The sequence below is a fragment of the Rhynchophorus ferrugineus genome, unplaced genomic scaffold (assembly GCF_030347505.1).
Source record: "Rhynchophorus ferrugineus isolate W39M unplaced genomic scaffold, kcgeb_rfMv2 rfM10, whole genome shotgun sequence".
In the NCBI taxonomy this organism is placed as follows: domain Eukaryota; kingdom Metazoa; phylum Arthropoda; class Insecta; order Coleoptera; family Curculionidae; genus Rhynchophorus; species Rhynchophorus ferrugineus.
Genome location: NW_027472589.1, coordinates 16,531,035 through 16,557,051, shown reverse-complemented (window position 1 = coordinate 16,557,051; position 26,017 = coordinate 16,531,035). Strand labels below are relative to the sequence as shown.

At 32.7% G+C, this 26,017-nt stretch overlaps 6 protein-coding genes and 1 long non-coding RNA gene across 12 annotated transcripts in view; 4 read left to right on the top strand and 3 right to left on the bottom strand.

Moving 5' to 3' along the window:
- Positions 1–266: 266 nt before the first annotated feature.
- LOC143203416 (uncharacterized) lies at positions 267–14,688 on the top strand. Of its 2 annotated transcripts, none has more exons than XM_076415535.1 (9): positions 267–558; positions 626–804; positions 857–1,128; positions 6,943–7,894; positions 7,942–8,157; positions 8,217–8,393; positions 12,908–13,076; positions 13,133–13,331; positions 13,393–14,688. In XM_076415535.1, the coding sequence occupies exons 2-9, from the start codon at positions 661–663 to the stop codon at positions 13,727–13,729; spliced, it is 2,466 nt and encodes an 821-aa protein (XP_076271650.1). In that variant the 5' UTR covers positions 267–558; positions 626–660; the 3' UTR covers positions 13,730–14,688. The 2 variants fall into 2 exon arrangements, with proteins under 2 accessions (XP_076271650.1, XP_076271651.1); XM_076415536.1 differs by having other exon boundaries at positions 304–558; positions 7,960–8,157.
- Positions 9,999–10,915, bottom strand: LOC143203426 (uncharacterized). Its single transcript, XR_013007331.1, has 3 exons — positions 10,798–10,915; positions 10,296–10,381; positions 9,999–10,136 (listed from the first exon to the last, which is right to left on the bottom strand). It is a non-coding gene; the product is annotated as an uncharacterized LOC143203426 (long non-coding RNA).
- Positions 14,689–14,690: 2 nt separating the features above from the next.
- Ubc7 (Ubiquitin conjugating enzyme 7) lies at positions 14,691–15,871 on the bottom strand. The gene is made up of 5 exons (XM_076415548.1): positions 15,681–15,871; positions 15,544–15,625; positions 15,364–15,482; positions 15,160–15,300; positions 14,691–15,098 (listed from the first exon to the last, which is right to left on the bottom strand). The coding sequence occupies exons 1-5, from the start codon at positions 15,721–15,723 to the stop codon at positions 14,983–14,985; spliced, it is 501 nt and encodes a 166-aa protein (XP_076271663.1). The 5' UTR covers positions 15,724–15,871; the 3' UTR covers positions 14,691–14,982.
- Positions 15,872–15,953: 82 nt separating this feature from the next.
- Syx17 (Syntaxin 17) lies at positions 15,954–17,314 on the top strand. 2 transcript variants are annotated; one of them, XM_076415544.1, is made up of 5 exons: positions 15,954–16,209; positions 16,269–16,464; positions 16,524–16,677; positions 16,725–16,898; positions 17,001–17,314. In XM_076415544.1, the coding sequence occupies exons 1-5, from the start codon at positions 16,060–16,062 to the stop codon at positions 17,116–17,118; spliced, it is 792 nt and encodes a 263-aa protein (XP_076271659.1). In that variant the 5' UTR covers positions 15,954–16,059; the 3' UTR covers positions 17,119–17,314. The 2 variants fall into 2 exon arrangements, with proteins under 2 accessions (XP_076271659.1, XP_076271658.1); XM_076415543.1 differs by having other exon boundaries at positions 15,957–16,209; positions 16,960–17,314.
- Positions 17,315–17,355: 41 nt separating this feature from the next.
- mRpS2 (mitochondrial ribosomal protein S2) lies at positions 17,356–18,302 on the top strand. The gene is made up of 2 exons (XM_076415547.1): positions 17,356–17,532; positions 17,594–18,302. The coding sequence occupies exons 1-2, from the start codon at positions 17,418–17,420 to the stop codon at positions 18,268–18,270; spliced, it is 792 nt and encodes a 263-aa protein (XP_076271662.1). The 5' UTR covers positions 17,356–17,417; the 3' UTR covers positions 18,271–18,302.
- LOC143203420 (dehydrogenase/reductase SDR family member 7) overlaps positions 18,252–26,017 on the bottom strand; it is a 9,650-nt gene continuing 1,884 nt past the window's right edge. Inside the window, exons 2-8 of the mRNA XM_076415542.1 lie at positions 19,774–19,883; positions 19,570–19,719; positions 19,166–19,518; positions 18,986–19,105; positions 18,760–18,926; positions 18,638–18,707; positions 18,252–18,435 (exon numbers count right to left, since the gene is read on the bottom strand). Of these exons, the coding sequence (XP_076271657.1) occupies positions 18,418–18,435; positions 18,638–18,707; positions 18,760–18,926; positions 18,986–19,105; positions 19,166–19,518; positions 19,570–19,719; positions 19,774–19,883 (988 nt within the window). The 3' untranslated portion in view covers positions 18,252–18,417. The remainder of the gene's footprint in view (positions 18,436–18,637; positions 18,708–18,759; positions 18,927–18,985; positions 19,106–19,165; positions 19,519–19,569; positions 19,720–19,773; positions 19,884–26,017) is intronic.
- Positions 20,258–26,017, top strand: part of LOC143203418 (motile sperm domain-containing protein 2) — a 26,319-nt gene continuing 20,559 nt past the window's right edge. For 2 of the 4 annotated variants that reach the window (XR_013007329.1, XM_076415539.1), the window contains exons 1-9: positions 20,289–20,595; positions 20,661–20,804; positions 20,860–21,034; positions 21,094–21,257; positions 21,339–21,535; positions 23,640–23,700; positions 23,935–24,047; positions 24,102–24,311; positions 24,370–24,595. Coding sequence is in view for 3 of the 4 variants with exons in the window: in XM_076415539.1 (XP_076271654.1) it covers positions 20,511–20,595; positions 20,661–20,804; positions 20,860–21,034; positions 21,094–21,257; positions 21,339–21,535; positions 23,640–23,700; positions 23,935–24,047; positions 24,102–24,311; positions 24,370–24,595 (1,375 nt within the window). In the remaining variant the exon portion in view is untranslated. Of the gene's footprint in view, positions 20,596–20,660; positions 20,805–20,859; positions 21,035–21,093; positions 21,258–21,338; positions 21,536–23,639; positions 23,701–23,934; positions 24,048–24,101; positions 24,312–24,369; positions 24,596–24,668; positions 24,818–26,017 lie in introns of those variants that run through there. The other 2 variants (XM_076415541.1, XM_076415540.1) reach the window with 2 other exon arrangements.

Here is a 26,017-nt window from a genome sequence, read left to right as displayed (position 1 = left end):
ATAAATGACATCCCCAAAAAAAAACAAATGCAAAAAACGAATTGTTTAGATCGTTTCAATCCAAAGGAGGCTTGATCAAAAAAGTTCACTTTAAAAATACGTACCATAAATACAATATAATAAAAATATATGCAGAATTAGAAATATCGTAATATAAATTTTACCAATAACTTTATCAATTAACAATTTTAACAAAGTTCTATAAATTAATCTTAAAAATAATTTCAAAGTATGTATATCTAGTTGCATATATATTTGACGTATAGAAACGTGTATTGCAAATCAGTCTAATGATAGTTTAAAATGTGACATTCGAAGGTTTTAAACGTCAAATGACTCATACTCATCTAAATAAATTGTAACTTTAGCGCACAATTAAAAATGTAAATAAACCAATGGGCAAGTTACGGTAGATAAGAGACTGGAACTGTTGAAATCGAAGTTGCATTACAGTTGGTATGACCGCAAGGATATTGAAACGGAAGAACTGTACTAGGAATAACGGCGTGTTTGAGGAAGTAATTTTTCAGAAAAACATTAGATGACTTTATTTATCAGGTAAGTGTGTTATTATTTCCATTATGTCGTGTGCATTGTTTACATTTTATCGTTATTTTTAAACCAGAAAGCTACGCGATGGAATAACAACGTTTTTCGGAAATGGATTCTCCTCCATCCAGCTCAAGTTGGTCACAAGCATTTATTTTAAGTGACGATAGTGGTTTATTGCTCACCACAGGATCCGCGTCAAGTGCCAATACTAGTTTCGAAAGTAAGAGTGAGAAGAAACATTTTCCTTTTGAAGTATGTTGGAAGTAAGCCCAAAAAGAAACCTTGCTAATGTTAAAATTTATAGGATAGTGATTGTGAGGAACGTTCCCTTTCTCAGGATGACTCGTTCGATCGAATGTCTGATGTAATCTGTGGTGAAAATTTTAATACTTTGAAGAAAGGTCCTCATTGGAATGAAGTAAAACATTCGGCATCACCCATTGATCCACCATTAGAATTTCAAGATAGACCTAAGACTCTAGAAACAGTGTCTGTTTTTGAAATATTTTACGCTAGACTTACCAGGGAAATATTGGCCATGGCTTATAATGACTGCCATGATATTTGGTTAGCAAAGTAAGTACAAATGGGTTAATTATGTTTGTGAGCTAAATATGTTTTCAAGTCTTTAGGATTCAATCTGATGCTTATTTTCTATTCAATAACAGTATTGTTTACTTAGTTCAACCTTTGAAATAGATAACTGCTTATTAAAATTGGTGGAAAAGTAATTTCAGTTTTTCAAAAATCAATGTTGGACTGTAACTTGTTTTGTATTTTCATCAGTTTAAGATTTTCTGTAAATATTCTGGCTTATCAGTTGTTATATATGTAGTTCTATTTTGTCCATTTTACATTTCTTTATTATTTCACTAAATAATTTTTGAAACAAGATTGGGATTGGTCTTGTATATGATTTCAATAATTTTCTCGTATATCTTCATGGCCGTACACAACAGAGTAATCCAAAGGGATTAGTTATGGAGATAACTATTACAGACTGCTATAACTCCTTTTTTATGTATAGGGACATAAGTGTAATTTGTGCCTCTTTCCATGCTCTACTGTAAATTTCCAATTCAGTAGCTTTTTAATAGGCAGTGTTTCGTAATAAATGATTTTGCAGTCGATTATCTCTAGTAATACATATTTGATAAAGCCATACTATAGCACACTTGGAAGATAATATTCCATAGAAAATTGTAGACATAAACTTAGCGTCATTTGTTTATAGTTCTCCATAGTTAAATCTCACACACTTTTATTTAAAATAGTGATGTTTGATATATAGAATTTTGGAGTTAGCCTGATAAACTCCTGAAGTCAGTTGTATGTGCCATTTATAACATAGATAAGTATTTGAAATTTCTGTGAATACATTCGCGAGGAAAAATGAAAAAGAACTAAATAATTTCTTCTTCAACCCACAGTGTTACACTGTAACTTAGTATCAAAAGTAACTAATAGCAGTTCTCATAATTTTAACCATGAATTTCTATTTTCGATGGAACTATAGTTGTTTATATTAGTTCAGCCTTTGAAATAGGTGATTACTTGCTGTTCTGATTATTAAACCACTTTTCTATAAAAAAGACATTTTAAATAAAATAAAGTTAGGCGATATTTAATACATAACGGAAACCGCGAAATTCTCGGGTCCCAGCGTCCGCTTTTTTTGCGATTCTCATACTTTTCTGGGACATACTCGTAGCTGTCTTGGCCAAATTTCAAATCCATACCATACATTAAGAGGAAAAAAGTAGGGATTTCTTATCAAAATGTGCAAGTGACAAATACAGCAATCTCGAGGATTTGAACCCGCAGGAAGTAATTTTAATTTTTAGAGTAATTTTTCAGATTAACTGGTTCAAACGTTCCCTATTATTCTCGATAAAACCGTCAACAGATCATTCCCAAAAATCTTCTTTGTCGATTTCTCATAAGCGGACTTTAGAGCTGATATAATCGTGTAGTACTTCGGTCAGTATCATTGGTCAGCGCCATTTGGACATTTATCGTGCTGTAGATTTTTATCTATGGAGCAAATAGTGTCTTTCATATTTTGTATCAAGTCATTGTTTGTTTCTTATTATAGCCAGGCCACTGTTAAATAATCGATTATTTTGCCAGTAAACTTACCTTTGTTGCGATTACCTAAAATATTTAAAACCAGTTGCAGTTATAAAATAAAAGTAAGCGAGAAAGACTATGAAAATAATGGCTATGCAGTGGCTTTAAAATATTTCTACGATGCGCCAGACTCACATGGTCTGGTGCGCGGAACTTCCCCAGAGTCTATCTCTTAGAATGTTAGTCTAATCGATTTAAAATTGAGAGAATATTCTAAACATATTGTACTATTTAATATGATAAAAAAAATAAATGAAGTTTTCTAACCTACCTAACTCCTCAAACATGTGGTGAAAATTTAATGAGTTGTCATCATATGTAATATTTAATAAAAAATCAAGAAAACACCATTCACTAATGAATTAGAATATATTTCTACTACCGTTATATAACATTTATATAACATAGTTTTTTTGGTGTTTTACTATCTGGTTCCTATCTGCATGGAGTTGAAGGTACGTTGAAAGTATATTCGCCTGTTTCAAAAGAATTTACGAAGAACCACATGTTATCATTTTTAGTTTTTACAACTCCCAATTTACTTCCTCAAAAAAAAATTATATTTGTGATATTCAAATGATTTCTACATCTTTTTGCAGATCTTAATGTGGACTGACGGACTTCTGATTCTAATATTGAATATTTTATTTTTCAATAAGTTAAGGCAAATTATCCATGTATAATACACAAATTATCTTTAGTAGAATTTAACAAAGGATTTCCATTTAAATTATAATTACCTCACAGATTACATGTGAGTCTATAATCATCTGGTCTAAACAACAAACCTTCCTGTTCGGAAACTTCATGAAGGATCTTATAAGATCCGTTTAAGTTTATCATTATTTACTTTCAAAAACCATTTGTACGATAGATCAGAATCTTTTGGAAGATAATTCATTCTATTTGAACGATCAATATTTTGTTCTGTTTTTGCATTTAAACAAATTATATTTAATCTAAGTGCTATCATTTTTATAGCAAAAATAAAAAGAACAACAAATAAAAAAAAAGAACAAATGTAACTTAAGATGTCCTAATATTTTCAGATCGATCGAAAGAAAATAAGGGTGTTATAATTATTCAAACAAATGTAACAAATTCGTTGTTCTTTTGCTACATATATTATGTAATTCCGCCATTGATTGATGCTTCAATTTTTGCAGTGACATAATTATTTTTGCATTACTCACTAATAATTACTAGATATGGCTCTTAAGCGCCTCGTTATATGGAGAATTGTTTTAATGAATTGAGGAAAAAGTAATATAAGTTTTTTTTTTTCATACAGCTTGCTTTTAAGATGAGTTTCTTAAAGATGCAGTGCAAGGTCTGATGTGGAAGTATCAAAACTTCCAAGCCAATCTTACTTCAAAATCACTAAAGATGTGTGTGAACTAGTGATGTTATGATGAAAGACAACGCCTTTCCTGCTAAACAAGGAATATAGTTATATTGAATATGTTCAAACAGTGTTTACAATACATCTGACCATATTATGGGTGAAAACATTCATTGTAATGTAACTTGATAAAAATAAAGATACAACTGATTTATCAGAATAACTGGGAAAAAGATAACTAATACATTATTTCCTGTAAAAACACAAAATTGATCGTAATACATACATTAGCATATGTAGCGATAGTTATGTAAAAATAAAATAACATTATCCGGTACCAAGATATAAAATTAAACCTCCAAAAGTTCTCTCGGTCACTTCCAGTCAAGTTGCACGAGAATAAAATTGCCTTCAAGAGGATTTCCAGGAGGCGAAGCAAGTATACTGTAAACTGTAAATATCTCCAATAGGTTGGTTGATGAAGGAATTTTTTTGAAAATGTATCAGGATAATTACACTTTTAAGAGAAATCAATTATATTTATGGTATAAAACAAATTATCAGCCTTATGAAAGATTATGGATAGCTTACGGTGAAAAAGACAACATTGAAAGCCACGTTTATGAAATTCAGTTCATATGATCTACAGCAAAACGTGTTGAAATTACCAACTAAAATGAGAGAGGTCATAGATGGAGACTTAGTAAGTCTGAATGATTTGTCTAATTATGCATTTTATGGTTATAGAAAGGGTACAAAAAGTATTTGTCCTTAGAAATCATCTTCGACATTATGTCGTAATTAAATTGTATATTTAATATAATTTTAAGGTGCGTGGTGGGAATTTGTGATCATACAAAGTTTCTTACTATCGGTACATGCATTATAACAGTACAATGTAAAAAAATATTTTAAAAAACGTTGTATTTTATAGTATGACTAATTAGTGGCCCAAACATCATTGTTTTGTTAGGAAGGAATAAAGCATTACGAGAATAAAACAAATACTATGAGATTATCATGATGATAAACTGGCAATGACATCCGATCAGTGAGTCACATAAATATCGCAATTCCTTGTTTATCGAGGCTATATATCAAATATTCTATCATTACTTTGTTGAAATATGTTTATTTTTATTTGCGGAAAATAAAAAATATATTCCTGGAACCCAGTCCTAGCGGGGGTCCAATTATGAATCTAAACCATCCCGGTAACCACTCAGTAAACTCATATACACTATTTCGCCAAAATTCGGTGCAGTCGTTTAAGAGTCACACACAAGCAGAATAATAATGTATATGGAGATACTATTCTGTCCGAATATTGGCTTTTTGGAAACAATTTATTTCTACAATATAATAAATACTATACGATGAATACAACATCCAATTAGTGATTTTGTTGCGATATGTTGTTGCAATCGAAAAATGTTTAAAAGATGTCATCAAAACACGGAAACAAATAAGTTGTAGTTGAACACTAGTGCATTTAAATAAATTGAATAACATTTCAATGTAATATAGTCATACACATACATATATAGTATGACATTTTTATTGTTTAAATGTCCATATTTCCTATATAACTCAGTTAACGATATTTACATTAGCATTTAAGCTGTTTCTCTTTGAATAGCTATCCATCATAATGCCATTATGTTTATTAATATTTTAGAACTAGATGGATAAAAAACTAAAAGCAACCGTGTATTAATTGATACTTAATATGTTGCTTAAATTTACTAATATTCGTTTTTTTCTTCATCGAATGACTTAAAATAGTATAAATAAAAGCTTTTAAGTGAGCTATTGAAAATATCATTTTAAATCAAGGAAATAAAACAAAATTAATATCAAATAAGGTATATATATTATATATATATATATATATATATATATATATATATATATATATATATATATATATATATATATTATAATATCTAGTATTTTGCATACTCCAAACATGTACAAAGTTGTTGGCGATAATTGGCAATTTGGATAGTATCTCTGAAGCGTCCAACAGTACTCTGACACCATTAAGATGATTAAGATTTGTAATCCTCCAAATTTGTAATGTTCTGGTGAGATCTTTCACGTTGCTCTTTACTCACATCTTCCAAATTTTCCGGAAAGTAGTTGAAGTTGAAGAAATGAAGTTGGGTGCTGCAATGGTGATAAATAACATTATCTGGAGGCACCAATGTTTGAAATACTTGGAGATGTTTGAGACTTTTTCCATTTTTAAGCTCCCTCGGTGGTCAACTTTTTTTTGTCTAGTAATTTGCTCGGCCTCTGCAATCCCATAGACACAAAAAGCAAGCAAATTTAGTAAACCCAGCTTGTTATCCGAGCAATATGCACAAAATTTTAAAATCGCCGCACACCTACCAACAATGGACTTCTTATTTTAATTTGCGGAAACCCATTTCCAAGTTCTTGTAGGTCTTTTTGACCTACTGGAATTAAAGCATAAAAACTACCATGGTGAGCTGCTATAAGGCTTCTTTTTGATAAATATATGACTTTTCTGTCTAATGTCTTTCGCCATTACGGTATCGTATTGAATCTTAAATTCATCCATCAAATCTTCAATATTAGTGCAATAAACTAATTTGTTCTCTTAGGAAAAGTAGCCAGTAAACTCTTTCACGATATATTAAACCAGGAAGTAGAAACTCCTGGCAGAAGTAAGTTCCAGCTTTTCAGAATACCAGAATACATAGTAATTAGTTGAAAATACTGAATCTGCTTTTTTTGTTGAAGTCCTGTGTTATTCTTGAAACTTGAAGCTTACATTTAATATTAAAATTAGGCTGTAATTTTGCTGTTGAAGTTTGAATAACTGTTTAATTAATTATCATACAGTTCTTTATTGTAATTCTTAGTGAATTATTGACGTTTCTTGTTTTCAGGAGATGTATAACTGGGGGAGTTCAAGAACCGAAGTCACTCTCACCCCCGCCACTGCCATCACGAACAGCAAACTACACGCCACCGCCATTACCTGACTTTTTAAAAAGAAACAGTACAAATCTAAGTAAGTCCTCGTCCTATTTGTGTCGAGTCTCGCCCCAACGAAGCCAAAGCATGTGCTACCCGAGCCACAAGCGCTGCTTCCCCAGTCCAACGTCCAGCTTCGCGAATTCCGCCTCCAACTTCGCCAGTTCCGCTTCTCCCTACGTGCCTCACACGCCCAGGCCCTCGTCCCGCTCGTCGATGGGTGGATCGTCGCGTCTCAGCTCGTCCCATAACTCCCTGTCGGTACCGCATACGCGCCGCGTCGACGATTCCTCCTTCATCACGCAGGCTGTGTCCCATGACACGTTATCGTCGCACCAGATAAGCGACCTGTATAACGTTCCTTTCGATAGTGATATGTACGCCGTGCCGTTAGATGTAGTGCACAAGCCACCGCTAAAACCCAAAAGAGGTGGCGCTTACAGTAGCAACACTGTACTGTTAGGTGGGGGGAATAAAAAGAAACGGAAACATCTGTTGCTATTGAACAAGGAGATCGATAAGGCCGGCGCCCAGGACGGGAGGAGCTACCAGAGAAATATGGGATCCGGCGGTAGGAGGAGTGTCGGCAGAAGCGAGCAGGTTTGGTGCGAGACCAAGCGGCACAGCGTGGCCGGAACCTCCACCACGATAGGAACGGAACCGATTCACATGACTCTTCAAGAAGTCAGGACATACCTCCAGACGTTGCACTCAAGCAGTTCGGATTCCAGCGACACTAAAGAGAATAACCACAGAAAACGGAGCCCGAATTGCAACAACGGAGCTTTTGTGATAAACAATAATAATAACAGCATCAATAACAAATTCCACTCTAGAAGCATCGGGTGTTTAGGTAACAATCAGGTGAGGGCTGATGAAGTTCTTGATATAATAATAAATATAACCAATAGCCTTTCTTATACTTGCAGATATCAAATAGACCGAAGAAGTCCACCTTCTTGAAGAACATAAAAAACAAGAAAGTCAAGGATAGCTGTGAAAACGCGAAGACGTTGACTATATCGCCCATCAAAAGGGAGGAGAGAAAGCGGAAGATATTCAATTTCAAACAGGCGCTGTGTAACATATTTAGGTTTAGGAAGTTTTTATCTGTGGAGGAGAAACCGGTAAATCTCACCGACTAAATTTTTATCTCGTTTATTATAAACATCGGGCCTTGTCACAGGATAAATGCGAGACGCAAAAACTGACTTACGAGGTGGGTAATAGTCAACACGTGGATGAAATCCGGAATACCCTAAGCAGCCGGGCACTGCCGCCTCTACCCAAAAAAGCTGAGAAAGAAGCCACCATAGTCGAGCAACCGATCGATTTTTTCACGAGCCTCCATCGAGTTAAAGACGTAAGTTAAATTAAAGTGTTAAAGGTAACATTTAAATTGAATTTTACCACTTGGGTAATTACGTTTTTTACTATCTAATTGCAACCGGTACAAAAATTGAGACAAATTCGTAATCGACCCAAAACGCTGACCATTCAGGCGTGTAAAGGTCGGAAATATTCTAAATGAGAGATTAAAAATAATTTGTAGTTGCAATCGTCGGTATCGTTACTTGAAACGTAATCTCAACATTGGTTATATTTTAATTTCTATATCGGTAATTTAATTTTTTTCAAGTCTGCGGTAATTTACCTTGTACAAGGACATATTTTAAAATTATGGAAATTTTATTAAATGTTTTGCGCCATTTTATCTCCAATTTTTTTTCGAAAATAAGTTAGATGACTAATAAAGAATAAAAAATATTGCTTTATAATAATAATATACTAGATCATAAAATATACATGTATTATAAAATTAAAAGTGAGGTTACTAAGATTTTACCAGAAATAAAAGATTTCAAAATTCACCATATTAAGTCATTCAATCAAAAGCGTTACGAAAAGTTCACGTCACTTAACGTTTCCTAACCATCGGTCCCGCATTCCAATATTTGAACTTTTTAGGGCGCATCGATTTTATTTAGATTGTTTATCTTTTATTTACTGTTAAAACATTAATTTTGTGCAACCAACGGAGAGAAAAGATAAATGAAAAAAATAAACTGGGATTTATCAAGGCAAATAACCTAAATATGCCTACAATCCATTCCCGGAGATAATGATTGTACTGTCTGGCCCTAATTGAAATAATTTTAAAAAGTATTCTAGACGTATTTAGAATTGCTTAAGTGGGTATTCCTCGCAGATTAACTATGAATTGTGGTAGAATATTGAAGAACATTAAGAAAAAATATAGGTAAAGTCCAAAGAATACTTAAAAATGAACTATTCTGACGAACTGTCACATATACAGATGCGAATGTATTTGACAGGACTATAAAAATATCCATTTTACATATTTGATAATAACTACAACACAAAAAAGACCTAAATTAAATACATTTGATGGATGTTTGATTTTCTTAAATGTTTAGCGGCTCTGTGTTGTATCAAATTCCTTGAAATATTTGGATAAATAAAATGTACAAATTTTATTTTTAAATTCATTTTAATAATAGCCTTACAATCTTAAAAGTATGCGCAAGTACAATACTTCATCAAGTACTTTACGAAATATGTGTTTAGACATGCCATTAATATATCAAGATCTATGGATTCTTAAACTGCATCTCTACTTAGTTACTTTTATTTGACTTCAGTGACAACATTTGGTCCATACATTGTCTGTAGGCAAGTGTTTTTTTAAATGTTTAAAATTTCTGTTGTGCATATGCTAGACTAAAAACTTGATAAAATTACATTGTTCAATTAGATATGTGTCACCCTTAACCTGGTGAAGTATAGCACATTGAACTATTTCATGTACAAGAAACCACATATTTGATATCAGATTTTCCTAATCTTGCTATGATAGGATTTGATCGATACTTGTTGAAGGCTTGAATTTAATATTTTTCTCTGTATTTGGTGAAGATCTGGTCAATCAATAGCGAACAGCAATGAATGTTCAATGAGTTCAGTTAGAAGCCCATTTCTTCTGTCTAGTTGGCATTTGAATCTTGTAGAAACATATATTGACTTCATGCATATTTGTACGACTTGTCACATTATATTAAATGTAATTTTATATATTATTCGGTAACTAAAAAAAGAATAACATTATTAGGAACTCAAATACACAATAAATAAAACAAATGACGTCTAACCTCGGATGTTACCAACAGTGTTATTTACCTCTATATTTATTGCGTTAGTTGCATATTAGACATAATTAAAGGTACTTGAAATAGTAAATACTTACATTATAATCATCGTATTCCTGGGAATAAATTACAGATGTTTAAACTATACCGGCTGCTTCCCGCATTGCATGATTTTTCTGCCTTTCTGTAACGATAATATACAACCTGTTTGGGGTTTTAGTGATACATAATTATATTAGGGGCGCGGCCCAATTATGACACAAAATTATTAAACTAATATATAAAGAAAACCGGTACCCATATAAACTGTCCAGTTCGACCAAAAGTTGTCACCGTGAATTTTTGTTTCGAAAATTGCATATCATTAACTGGGTAAATATAATATAAATATAAATTCCGGGTAAAATAAATACGTAGAATTGTCCTAAAGTAATTTTTCAATAATAGTCACAAGCCTATTAGCTCACAAAGGGTGTAGCTAATTCTGGATTATTTGTATTGTTTTTGTAGGTGGGTATTAAGAGGAATTAGTAATTATAAAAAATAACAAATTACTAATCACACTGCTAAGTAAATAGCAACCGAATTAAAAGTACTTACACACTGAGGCAACATTCTGCAAGAAGTTATCGTTTATTTTATTTATTTATATGATCAAACTATCACACCCATGGACTTTTTAGTGTCAGCCCTCAAACGGTAGGAAAATACAGTAACATATATAGGAAAAGTTATTACGAGTTAGTTTATGTTGATGAGTGTTTAAACCAAGGCCAGTGTTAGAATTGATTTGCTCATTTTCGTTGTGAAAATATTGACGTAAAAAGATGAATCTCGCTTGACCAATGGACATTTATAGAGATTTTGAATTGAATAGGTAGATCTTTCAACAGCAAATCGAAATAATATTAGCATCTTCACTAAAATATCAAAAAATGTTATAACTTTTTATAATAAAAAGTAAATATTGTTGCTCTAAAATTGTATTAAATTTACAATTATCTTATGAGGTTATTCAATATTACACCCACTGAAATCGATATACGTACCAAAAAGTATACTGAGGCCTCATTTATAATTAAACAGTGATAAATAAATGAGGTCATGTTACAGTACTATTGAAATAATAGTTCCAACCAAAACAATGTTGGGTCTAGGAAAAAGTTTGTAGAGTTGTTCTGGTAAATGGCGTCACTTGCAACTAGCTCAAGAAATACAAATCGTAGCGTCATTACTAGCTATTCTCACTGTGGAGGCAACATTTGTCGTATATAAACATAAAAAGCTGTGATTGGGAAATTGTTTGCGTATAAAAATAGAGATAAGCATTGAAAAATGTGTTATATTTTGCAATAAAATCCAACATATTGGACGTCAGATATAAACAACGTTCCCGGCACCATAGATTTCTCTATCATAAAAATGATTTAATCCAAAAAATATAAAGTTGCATCATGTTTTGGTTTATCATCTTATTTCTTACCACTAATCTGAACAGTTAATTTAAAGATTGTCAACAAAACTAAACCACCGTCTCTGTATAATAGTAAAACTAACTGGACATTATTTAGGGAAAAACTAAATAGTTTAATAGCCTTAATTTTGACCCTTAAAACAGATATAGTTACAGACACAGCAGCAATAACTATAACAAAAAGTATACAAGATTCGGCATGATACGCAACTCCTAATAGTTCAGCATAACAAGAATTTAACTGCAAAACGCCTGACAACAAGCAAGAACAGAAAAAGACAAGGAGAAAGTTCAACAAAGCAACAAAATCACTGAAAAAACTTTATTACTACCAAAGAAACTAGATAGTTTAATAATCCTAACTTTGTCCGTCAAAAACACATAGATACAGAAACAGTAGCAATAACTCTAGCAAAAAGCATACAAGATGCAGTACGGTTTGCAACTCCTAATAGTTCAGCATATCAAGAAGTTAACTATATATTATCCACATTTAAACAAAAAGTCACAGAAAAAAAGAAACCGCGAAAAGCCTTGCAACAAACGATTACAGAATAAAACAATAGAAATTTCAGGAGAGCAACAAAAGATCTGATAGAGCTAATTAACACACAAAATAAAAAAAAAGGAATAAAAAAATATTTACCACCTTTTCTTTATAACACTAAAATTATCTGGACACTTATTACAGAAAAACTAGACAGTTTAATAACCCTAACTTTGTTCCTCAAAATAGAGATAGATACAGAAAAAGCAGCACTAACTATAGCAAAAAGCATACAAGATGTCGCATAATATGCAACTCCTAATAGTTCAGTATATCAAGAAGGTAAAAGAAACTGCCCAAAACCTGGCAACAAACAAAACTGAAGAGAATAAGAGAAAATTCATGAAGGCAATAAAATAATGAAACAGTTTATTAATACTCTAATTAATAACTAATAACAAATTCAAAAAAGGAATACAAGAATATTTATTAAACCTAACGTCAAGTGATGCAACGGAATAATGTCTCGGGAACATAACAAGATTAAAGGGCCCTAACAACATGTTCTACCAGTTAAATATAGTGATAGTACCTAAGCCAGAAACAATAAGGAAAAGGCGGTTTTAAATAAAGTTCGTTAGAGTTAAATTTCTTCTAATATCAGTCGGAAATATCTTACTTAAACAATTTTACTTCAACAGTTTTCTTCTAAATCCAATATAATGCTGATAATTATTGTTGATTTCCAGTATGGTTGGTATTGGGGTCCGATATCGTGCGAAGCGGCCGAGAAAATACTCTCCAACGAACCGGACGGTTCCTTCATAGTAAGAGACAGTAGTGATTACCATTACATTTTTTCTCTTACCTTTAAATTGAACAACAGCGTGCGCCACGTACGGATAGAGCATGACCAAGGTAGTCTCTGTAACACGTTTCAATATTCACTCATTTCTATAGCTTTTGAATTTCAGGCAACTTTAGCTTCGGCAGCTGCACCAAGTTCAAGTCGCAGACGATAGTGGAGTTCATCGAGAACGCCGTGGAACATTCGAGAAGCGGTCGTTATTTATTTTTTCTTCACCGTAGGCCCGTTATCGGACCGGTGAGAGTTCAGTTGCTTCATCCAGTATCGAGATTCAAGCAAGTGCAAAGTTTACAGCATATGTGCAGGTATACTACTCGACTGAATAAGAAAAGGAAGTATAGTTTTAACGTTGTCGTTACATTCAAGGTTTGTAATCCACAAGAACGTGCGCATGGACCTGATACCGATGCTGCCGCTACCCCGAAGAATGATCGACTACCTGAACACCCCCCATTACTACGCTGAGCACTTCGTCGAGGCTAGCGAATCGACCGACGACAATCCCCCGTCTTCCGGTGATAATACCCTGCGGAGCGGGTTCGCGCCGCCCATCCCCAGCAACGGTCCAGCACTTACCCGAGACGGAACCGTAAACCATCCTCAAAATGTACCTGCTAACGAGTATATCGTCTTCAATCCAAACTCTAGCGTTAGGAATGGTGGGGAATCGGGCGTTTCCGATCCCTCCAACAGGCAAATCTAGGTCTGGATAATAAAGATAATAGGGATTTTAAGCAATAAAGTCTTGAACCATTGGGAATTGCTTGGAATCGATCAGTGTTATCTTGCCAATTTGTATCAATATGGATATTACAGGGAACTTTGTTAATCTAAAGTTTAAAAATATTGTGAGATATGTTCATTATCAAACACGCTTTGGTCTTCGTGGTTTATTGACCACGGAGAGTCTTTTAAGACGCCCTGTGTATATAGAGCATTATGTTCTCCCTTACCCCCTAATGGTTGTTTAATAATTTGTACAAATTCGTTTAAAAAAACCGTGCAATGTTTAATTCACTATTAATAATTATGCTCTCTTCTGCGAGGATCATAGGTTTATGAATAATTTCTCTAAAAACCAAAGTTTTCTCATGTGATCTAACTTATTTTCTAGTTTATTGTAATATCTTAACGGTAAGGACATAGAGATAAGGACTGTAGGAATAGGAAAAAGGCAATGTTTAGACTACTAATTTAATTTATCACAGAAAATTACCACTACTTTTATTAAAAATTCCGTAGTGCGGCAATAGCATGGCCTACTACAAGGATTAGGTTTTTTGTTTTATTGGCAGATCACATTTTTTTTTAATTCCCTTCCTCTATTAATACAACTTAGACTCCCCCATCCCGGTCGTCTTTCTGTTCAGCAAACGTGATTCGTTAACTATATAAACAACGCACAAATAAGCTTACAAATAATGGAACTTGGGCAGCATATTTCTAAGGAGTCTGCGCTCTTTTTTTCCAAGTATTTTCAGTCGGTGAGAGAATATGAGTAGGTTTATTTCATCGGCATTGGTAATGCCAAGAAAGTAGGTTGTGAATAAGACTTTACATTTGGTTTAGATTCTATTATGTTTGTAGGTTCCTAATATTTCCAAGAATGTTTATATGTTTGTTACACACATACCAGCTGAATAAAGAAAAAAGTCAATCAAAGCTAGTTTTCATTTACTGCTATATATTGATCATCTAACAGCAGTATTTACTATCACCAAGACATGATATAGAGTTTACCTAAAGGATCCCTTACACAATCAGTAATATTAATTTGTCCATCGAAGGAAGATGATTGAAATAACAAAACTGACATAGAAAAGCCTAAAGATTACTAATAACAATAAACAAAAAAAAGTCATTGAATGATGTATACTGTTCAGATCTTCAATATTCCTAGTAACATCAAACATCTTTTGAGTAAATTGCCCAAGTACCTGTGCTAATCAAGTAACATTAAGGTATCCCTAATGTTTTCCTCACTAATTTTTCTGCTATTTCATTAAATTGGTTACGGTCTTCTCTCCACATTTTTGCTGCATCTACGTTAGCACCACTCTCATCGTTAGGTTCTGCAAATATTGATAGAATCAATATAAAATATCTTAACATATTGTTCATCTGAATTCATACCGGCCAACATGCTAATTACAGAAAGTAAAATTTTCTCAACACTTTGTACAGGAGACCATCTTTCTGCACTAGATTCATAACCCATAGGATCATCCCCAGGAGCATGAAGAATTGATATGCATACTCTTCCATCTGAATATACTACAATTATTAATTGATTTAGTTTCCTGATTTGATCAATTAACTGATCTTGAAAGAACTCACTATTTGGATGAAAAATGTCACAAGTAAATTGCATTTTTGGAGGGCTCAAAGGGTAATCTGGAGGGAAAGTTAGTTTAGCTGGGAAAACACCCCCTTCAAAACAAGTTCCTTCTGGGCCACTACAATCAAATCATAAACACCAAATCCTAAAATAGGGTAATAAAAACCCCATATACTAACGTTATTAATGCTTCCCATTCGAAGAAATTTTCTTCGTTTATTGGTCCAGCAATTATCCCTTCAGGAGGATTTAATGTTAATTCTGGAATAATAGAATATTGTATATGTATAATTCCACTTAGTATTAAAAAAGCTACGTTTATATTCCGCCATCAGTCGGCGTAATGCCGATCCAGCCATAGTAATTTATCACTATTAACAAACTAAACCAAAAATAAAGAGTTCAACACAGAATAGCCAGTATTTTATATTTCATGGAGTTCACGTATTATAAAAATATAGATGAGGTAGACAATTTAGGTTCTTCACTTGTCAATTTGACGTCTTCATTTCGTGCCCTCTATTGGTCAAATTTTAAAACAGATTTTATTAATTTGCAGGCATAGAAAAAATTTACAGGTTATTAATTATGTGACATTTTAACTGTCAATTATATCAAAATTTTAGTCTTTGTTTACAAACAACGGTTTTATCATTTTACTATCATTAAGTTCAACAACAAAACCAATCTGTTTCATGAAACATTACAAAATGGCAACTATATCAAGTCCTAGTATAATAAAACAGCCTTTGCGTGCTTTAGAAATCCCCTTGAATAAATTCAGTGAAGAAGTCATACCTCATCACCAAAAGATCTATGAGCAGCACAAACAGCACATTACAAAGGTACGTTTTCGGCCGACCAAAGGTTATCCCATACTTATATAAAACTATTTTTTGCATAGCTTATGGCTGTTAATAACGCCGAGCAGTTATCTAAAGAACTGTCAGAAAAGAAAAGGGTGGTTAAGCAATTGAGAGATCTGCTTTATGAACTAGATACTTTAAGAACTCAAGTTGAAGATAATGATTTGGATGGTTTCGACAGTAAAACTATGCAATTAAGAACATCCATATTAAAATTGACAAAATGTTATCAAGGTATAACTTTTTTTTAACCATGTAGCACAAGAATAAATTGAATATATTAACTTTTGCAGACTTGGAAAAGGCAGCTGAAAAAATAATTCACAAAGATGATATATCACCGGAAGAGGACCCACCAAACGAAAGGATAAATCCATTTATAGGGACAGCACAAATACAAATTGAAGGAGATCTTCAGCAGTTAAAATTGAAACAGGAATATGATAGGTAAGTTTCAACTACAAATTATATTTAAGCTAAACATTTTTTTAAAGATTACATAAAGTCCAAGAAATTCAAAAAGATACAGAAATTTTGCAAGAGATGTACAGGAGTCTTCATGGAATAACACAAGAGCAAGGTGATCAAGTGTCTCAAGTTGAATCCAATGTAGCCGTCTCAGAACTGAACATAAATGAAGGATACAAAGACATTGTCAAGGCAAATAAGTGAGTTCAATTTAAAGCTTGTAGTAAGTGGTATAAAAAAAGGGATATATTTTGTTATTAGATTAAATGCTATTGCTTATCCGGCAACTGGGGCCTTTGTAGGGACTCTTCTGGCTGGTCCTATTGGATTCTTAGCTGGTTTAAAAGTTGGAGGAGTTGCAGCTATTGGTTGTGCCTTTGCAGGATATGCAGGAGGCAAGTTTCTCAAAAAGCACATTGATGAAGTGTCCCCAAGTGAAGCAGAACATGTCATAAACAACGAAAATAACGAGAATCACACTGTGGTGTCCGAAACGGACAAAAAGGATATATGACATCAGAGGTGCTCTCTATGTTAGAGACACAAATAGAATTATATATGCTTTGCTATATTATGTATTTTGAAAATACGCTTCTAATAAATTATATTAGTCATACTAGTTTCCTTTATTCGCTTTCATTTTAGTGTGTGTCGATCGTTGCCGATAGATGTCACTAGTCCAAAAACATAACCTTAAATTTTAAAGCAGTTACTCAAAAATGTTAAAATTTACACATTTATTACGAACAATAGAAAAATGTCCCTCAAATTTAATCAGGACTTTTTCCATTGCAAGTCCGGAAGTTGCAGAGACCTCAAAAACATTTAACATAGGTAAACAACGAATTTGTTATGAGATATAACCTACAAATCATCAAAAGATTTTTAATTTCAGCACAACTCAGCCCATCGAAAGAACAAGAAGTTCTAAAGCATCCGGATTATTTCAATGTACATAATTTATTCACCGTGAAAGATTTGTTTGATGCCAAGGTGCATTATGGTCACAAAGAGGGATCTCTGGATAAAAGGACATTACCCTACATATACGGAACTAGATTAGGACATGTCATATTCGACTTAGATAAAACTGCCGAATATTTACGATTGGCCTTGAATGTCACTGCTCACATAGCCTACAGAGATGGAATTATATTGTTTTTCTATCGGGGACCTCAACATTCACATACCGTTGAGAGATATGCGAAGGAATGCGGAGAGTTTGCCCACACTCGATTTTGGAGAGGAGGTATATTTACAAATTCTGAAAAACAGTTTGGAACAGTGACGCGTCTACCAGACCTGTGTATTTTCCTTAACACACAGAATACAATATTGGCCCAACACACCGCTATAAGAGACTCAGCAAAAATGGGCATAGCAACAATAGGTATAATTGATTCAAATTGTAATCCCAACATGATAACATACCCTGTACCTGGAAATGATGATTCTGCATCTGCTATTGAACTATATTGTAAGTTATTTAAAAATGCTATACTGAGGGGAAAAGACAAACGAAGGGAAGATCTAGGATTAGAAAAACAAAAGGATGATCAAGGTACTATTTAATGTTTTCATTAGAAAATAAACAATTAATTTATTTTTGTGTTTCAATTATTTAATGTTACAACAAAAGCTCTAATGAATATTAAATATTCAAGAAGAGAAACTATATATTTACTTCTTAGTGTAGCAGCACTGCAAATGACTTGAAACCTATTTGGATTTTTTGTTCTAAAAAATACGAGAATAAAGCTCTTAGTTTTTAAAAGAAAAACTGCTATAGAAATTAAACAAACGACATGCCGCTAAATGTAGACAAAAAACATATTCATGCTGTAAAATCAACAAATGATAAGCTGAAACATAATGGTAAAACAAGATGACAATTGTATAAATGACTAAAACTCTGTCGCTATCATTAACTGAATTATACCTCAGATAATTCGGACTTTTTACTATCTCTCAGCTTAGAAAATAACTGAGGTCCCGCAATCTTTCCTGCACTGAAATAAAATAATTCTATTGAATCATGAACAAATTAGAGTTAGTACTTACAGTGAGAATATTAATGGAAAATATACAGCAAGATATGTTACTGGCATCATAGGAATGAGTCCCATCCAAGCTTCATTAACTTTGTTCACTATAGCAATGGCATTCAGTTCACCACATCGTTTTGCTGTCATCCTGTGATCAGTAGGTTGAACTGGCACATTAAATTTCTAAAATATTGCAGATATAGTATATGTGATGCTTAACAAAAATAAAATTTCCTACTCACTTCACCGTCTTTATCAGTAAAAGCTTCAGATAAAAATGAGGTAAATGTTGGTCCTGGACATAACAAAGTCACGTCGATATTTTGTCCCATTTTCTCTAGTCTTAAAGAATTAAAATAGCCCTAAAATCAAGTTATTTATGACAGATAGATATATTCATCACTTACATTAATATAATTTACTTGAATAGCATGTTTACTGCCTGTGTAAGTTCCTGAAAAAGGTGCTCCAACAACACCAGCAATACTGCTAACCACTACAACATGTCCCTCTCCTTTCTGGTTAAAATGCTCTAATGCCACTCTGGTGAGATTCACAACAGAAAAAACATTGAGATCAAACAATTGCTTATCAACAGTTAGTTCTGTTGTATCCCATAAAGCTCTTTGAGATCTACCAGCATTATTAACTAATATATCAACTGTACCAAAATGTCTGACAGCATGTTGAAAGTGCATTTTATGTGACGAAATATCCAAAAGATCCATTGGAATTACCAGAACATCGTTGTCTTCCAGTTGACCTCTGGATATAGCTAAAATTCAAACCGTTAGTAAAAAGAGTATTGAAATGGATATAGTTATACCGATGCATTCTTGTTTTACTCTTTGTAATTCATTATTTCTTCGGGCAGTTAGAATTAATTTTACGCCATGTTTGGCTAATGCATAGGCAGTGTGTTCTCCAATACCACTAGAGGCACCAGTTATAAAAACTACCTTTCCTTTTAAACGCTCTTAAAAAAATGTTTTTAGAAAATTGGTATTAAATAATGTGATATATTACTTACTGGGTGATTTCCCAAATATCTGTAACAATCCTAAACGAACATCGCAATCAAATATTAAAGTTAATAAAGTAAAAGCACACCCATATAGAACAACTCCAATCCCTATGATACTGAAAAACATTTTAAGATAACATAGAATTAGTGGAAATAATTTTTGTAATTATATAGGTAATAAGGTCAACAAACGGTCTTGATCTTCAATGCAAGGTGAGACCGTGAAAACCGCGATTTTTTATATAAAATATAGCACTTTCTATTTAATTCAAAATAACTAATTATGGATGAATTGATATGCCAACATCAATAAAGGTTGAAGTTTAATATTGAAATCATTATCATGTTTGTAATTTATAAATAACAGCGTTAATCGGCTTATCTACATACTTATATTTGGAAATAAAAATTACATTTGGTATTTAATAACCATCCATGGAGCTACTGCTTCCATCTAGTCCCAATAAGACGAACCTCTTGAAATTAGTGTTGATATAGGCAAACGCCTGTTGTCAAATAAAATTCTAGTGACAGGTGTCTTTTTCAATGTTTATCTTATAGATAAAAAAACAGATCAGGGTTAGTTTTCAAGTTATAGTGGAAAATAAAATTGAACTTTGGAATTGATTAAAAAAAAATAAGTGGTTGTTACCTTTTGCGTAACGCCATTATTTTAAAACTTGTGTGTATTAAGTTCGGTTTATGGATATTTTTTGTGACATTTAAATAGGTGTCTTGAAAAAATGTCTGTTAAAGACGTACCCCAAAGCTTAGTTGACGAACTACGGACTGTATTTTTAGAGGAACTTGAAGCGAAGGGAACTGACAGTAAGTTTTTTCGTTTTTGTTATTATTTTAAACAATTTACACCAACATGTGTCTAATATTTCCAGCAATACACCCAAAAGATTTAGAAAGGGTTAAAAGAAGTGATCATTGGTTGCAACGATTTTTGGCCCATCAGAAACAAAGCGTTCCAAAGGCTTCCAAAATGATGTTCACTTCTTTGTTGTGGAGAAAAGAATTCAAGGTCAATGGTATGAAATATGGTTAAAAGCTAATAAGCATCAAGATAAGCTTATTTTTTTGTAGATATAAATGAAAATAACATAAAAATGGACTTAATAATAAAGGGTTGTTTTTTCACATATGGTAAAGATATAATGGGTAGTACATTATTAGTTTTTCGAGGAAAATTATATAAAGGCAGTATAAATCAGGATGAACTGAGAAAGTGTGTAATTTACTGGATGGAGAGAGCTGAAAGGTTTGTTGGAATTATTTTCTTGACACCTAAATCTATTTTATCTTATTATAAAAAACCAGATTAACAGAAGGGGAACCTATTACCTTGTTTTTCGATATGGATGGTTGTGGATTGTCAAATATAGATATGGATTTAATGAAATATTTAATAGGCCTATTTAAGGAATACTATCCATTTTTTTTGAACCTAATAATAATTTTTGAAATGCCCTGGATATTAAGTGGTGAGTAATTTTAAATAAAAATAGTATCAATAAAAATGTATATATAAAACAATGAAATGGACCTGGTATAAATATTTGTAGCTGCCTTTAAGGTTATCAAATCATGGTTACCAGAAGAAGCAATTGAAAAAATCAAGTTTGTTACAAAGAAAGATATAAATACAGTTGTACCATCTGAAGATATTTTAAAATCTTGGGGTGGTAATAATCCTTATGTCTTCAACTTCATACCGGAGAAAAAACCAGCAGTTGAATCCAATAATATTTATAGTAAAAAGGTATGTATGTATTTGTTGCATGGTATTTCTGGTGTAATCTGTTTAATTGGTGTGTGTAGTGGTGGAACTGTTATATCTTAAAATCTTATTCAATTACATTAGATTGGGAAAAAGTAATTTCGAAAAAAGTCATATCTCTAGTAATATTTATTCAACAATGCTGCAGTATAGCATATTTGAAATGTATTAGTTTATAGACCATTCTTAATATGAATAAAAGGGTAATGTTTTTCATTTTGAGTCCAAATAAAAAGTTGAAAAAGGAAAACAAACTATGGTGTTTATAGTGTTGAGTGATGAAATACTTAAATATATTGAGGTAACATATTTCATCTCTTGACATCATTATGGAACTAAACATTGGTCATAAACTATTTCGAATTATTTAGGTAAGATTTATCATTATGTTGATTAAATATTACTTTTAGTACTGTTTTTATCATAGTATAATTAAAATTAATAACAAATTCATATGTATTAATACAATGTTCATCTTGTCATATTTACTACCAAAAATCCAGTTATATTTATTAATTTTAATAGTGCACAAGAAATAAGTTATTATGACATGCCGACAACAAGCATATTTGGAAATAAAGACTTGGACTCTATGTTATGCTTTTTATATTGGTTAAATATTGCTCATTATAAAGGTTAATTTAAAAAATAAACGACAACACTGAACTTTAAATTAAATGATTGTTTTATAATAGTTAATTATGCCATTACACCACCTTAAAACCTCACCAAAGTAATTTTATTTGGTAAAATGGTAATAAAGCAATAACATTAATTTTAACTCTTTCGAATAAAGTATCCTTTAAATAAATAAGTAATGAATGAAACTAATGGAAATTGTCTAAAAATCAATGACATCTACAAATATAACTGATTATTGTTATATATAATGTTAATCATTATTTTTCGGTCTCATATCAATTCTAGTGCCAGAATGCCAATTAATCTAGTAATTTGGTAGAATCTATGTATCTTATTACACAGCCGTAGTCATATCCTCAAAGTTCGGATTGACTTGAAGTCCTTATTCAACAACAAATCGAAAACAAAAGTTTTATATATACCTATCGGGAAGTTCCATAATTTCTAGGGTTTTCGGTTGATTTATTCGTTCCTACTCAAGTTACCATGGTAACCGTTATCATGTTTGGACGTTGAATTTGGCTAATATACTTTTATTTACTCTGCCGATAATTAATATCAAATTGCGCCACGCCCAAAGTGTGTCCGAATTAGCAAAGCAAAGGAATAAAAATACATTTTAAAGCGATTTTTAATCATTTTTAAGCTTTCATAAGCTTGAGCTTATGAGTATATTTTGAGACTTGGGCTTAGCATCATAACCCGGAATCAAAATAAAAGACTGGGGAGTGGTGTCAGCACATTTTAATGTAACCGGCACTGAAGTGAGTTAGAAATGAGAAATGCAATTCATCACTGAAAACAGCAATTTTTCTGATTCGTTTGTTACAATTTGCAGGTGTACACTCAATTGAATCTTTTAGTTTGTTTTCAAATATACAGGTATCTCAAAAGAAAGTTTATATCTATTTTGGTTGGACGCAATTAATTCAAGAGACTGGCTATGACTATGTCAATCGGTAGCCCTATTTTTGGGGAAGGATTGTGTGTGTGGTTGGAATTTTACAGAAACGATGGTTCGCCACTTAAATGATAACAGACCTGCAAAGCATTGAAAGAAACAAAATTTGCCTATCTAAGTTTATCCAGAAAAGTATGTAATGTAAAGTACTTTAATAATTGATTGGTTCGATCTAAGTTGCCTATTTTATTTTTAATAAATCCACTAAACACAAATTTTCTTTTGGGATCCCTTGTATAAAACTATCGTTAGATATTAGAATGGCGCCCATTTTGTTTTGGTCACTATTCCTGTAGGAGTCGAGTTAATATTAGTGTAACAGTTTAGAATCATGCTAAGCTAAGGCAAAAAAGAATCGCATATCGAAGAACAGTTGTTTTTTTGTTAGAACAGTTTTATTGTGGAGCCCAAGAGGGAAATGCAGAAACAATGCGCGCTGTGCGAGAGGGGGAAATGGAATAAGTAATTTGTTCACGTTTACAGGTTCATTTTTCGGAGAGTTCGTCTAAGGGTGATACTCAGCTCCCTCCTGAACCTCAAGAAGGCAAGTAATGCGAATTTTAGCCAATTATTTTAATTTAAGCACCTGCATGTACCCTAGGGTGACGTGTATACGTTTATATAATCGATAGGAACTCGTTTGAATCAATATCATCGCAATATAGAAGTAAAAATCCATAGCATAACGTTTTTAAACGTATTTTAATCACCCTTTGTGAACGTTACATCGTCTTGTTCGATTGATCATTGGCTCGATTGACGAAACATTTCTTTTCAGATGGACCTGTCAAGGTTCATCCACCGCGCGCTATTACGTTTGTACGAGAGGGAAACGGGTTGGTCGGCACCTTGAGGCTTCAAAATCCTAACGACCAACATGTAGTGTATAAGGTAAATAACCTACAAACGGCTCTTTCATGTTATTAACGTCACCCATGTATTTAGTTGAAAACAACTTCGCCAGGGAAATTCTTAGTCGAACCCAGAGCGGGGGTTCTGCGCCCTGGCACGGATAATACCGTAAAGGTTACCCTGCAACAAGGATTTCAATTAGATGGCTCGGCCAAAGACAAGTTTCTGGTGATCAGCTGTGTGGTGGACAACGAAGAGGCGGCCACGTTAGGTAGTTCTTTTAGACTGCCCCCGTTTTGGTCAGTACGTATCACTAATCGGATAAAATAGCGAACCACGAAGTAATGTTCTTGATCAGTAGGATAGGAAAGTATATCAGAACGTGATACGATGCGTTCAGATCGTCGAAACGACCAAAAACGGCAAGGTAGTGGGAGACACTTTATCGGATTCAGAGGAAAGTACGCAACTGTCCAAATTGTTGTCTTCGCTCGACGAAGTACAGGAATCGCAAAAGGAATTGGCCAGGTTGATCAATAGAAATCAAAAAATCCAACTTTTTGGATTGATAATTACCGCCGTGCTTGGTATGTATTGATTTTTGTTCAGTATTTGTGTTACATAAAGCTGAATTAATAAAAATAATAACTTATTTAATAGAGGCCTACATTTTATAATCTACATTGTTGACGCTATTTCTCCATATGCAACAACTTATAACGAATATGGAATGGTCAAGATATTGAACCATCTCACAATATTTTTCATCAGGAGAAATTACTAGAAGACATTAATAAAATTGTAAATAGCCTGCCTTCATTAGCTAAATTTCTACTGTTATCTATTTGCTATCATGCTTAATATATTCTGTTTTACCTAGGCTTTGAAGCTTTGGTTATTCTTTCGTCATAGTTATATTTTCTAATACATAACATATCTTTAAGTGATTGTTGCTTTATTCAAGGAAATAGGTTCTGATTATTTAAAAAAGACAGTATAGGTTAAATGATTACTATGGCCTACTTAATAAGAGTTCGCCCTCGTTATAGTCATTCCCGTTAACCCATTTTTACAAATAAATTATAATTATTATTATAGTTATAAATAATGGAACGACAAGGATTTTCTGTTCTATTTATTCGGGGATTCTTGTTTTTTTTTTGCAATCAATCTCCAAGTTGAAAATGAGCTATATCCTAAAAAATAATTTTGCAACCAAACCTTTGCTCCAATTTTTGAAATAATTTTTCGCCATCTGAGCAATGTTATTCTCTTGCGATGGTTTCTGGTATTTTAAAATGATTTTTTTTATTTTTCATTTTGGAATTCTATCATTTTATCAACGTGTTACATTTCTACACTTAACTGGGCTGTTCAAAATCTAGTGAATAGTAAAAGTATAAATATTGAAGGATAATGGAGTATTCATTATGAAATTATAAAAACAAAGCTGCATTGTATGCGAACAAAGAATCGTTATAAAGTATTTATCGGAAAGGACAAAAATAAAGATATTTAAAGCAGTAATAGGATCCATAATAACATATGATGTAGAGACACTGGCAATAACAAAACAAATCGAAGAAAACCAAACATAGAAGGAATGAAAGTTTCCAAATCATATGTGGGGCCAACAGGGGAAGTATAGAATGAATGCAAAACAAAAATGAACTAATAAGTTAGGTTAAACAGTAGAAAATAGTGGAAAAGGCAAGTATTGAAATGGTATCACAAAGTAATTACAAATATAAGAGTAGAATGGATACCAGTAGAAAATTGGAAGATTACACCATGATGGTGAGGCGAAGCAATACATGATTTGTTGGCACATAGAATAAGAAAAAAAGTCAACAATAGAGAAGCGCGGAAAAAATGGGTCAAAAAAAAACTGGATAGAAATTGTTCTACTTAAAAATATCTAGAAAGCATAGAAGCAGCGATATCTCTTGATGGAGGTGTTAACCCAATGATCATTCATTATTATTTATATGTACATTATGACCCCTCAA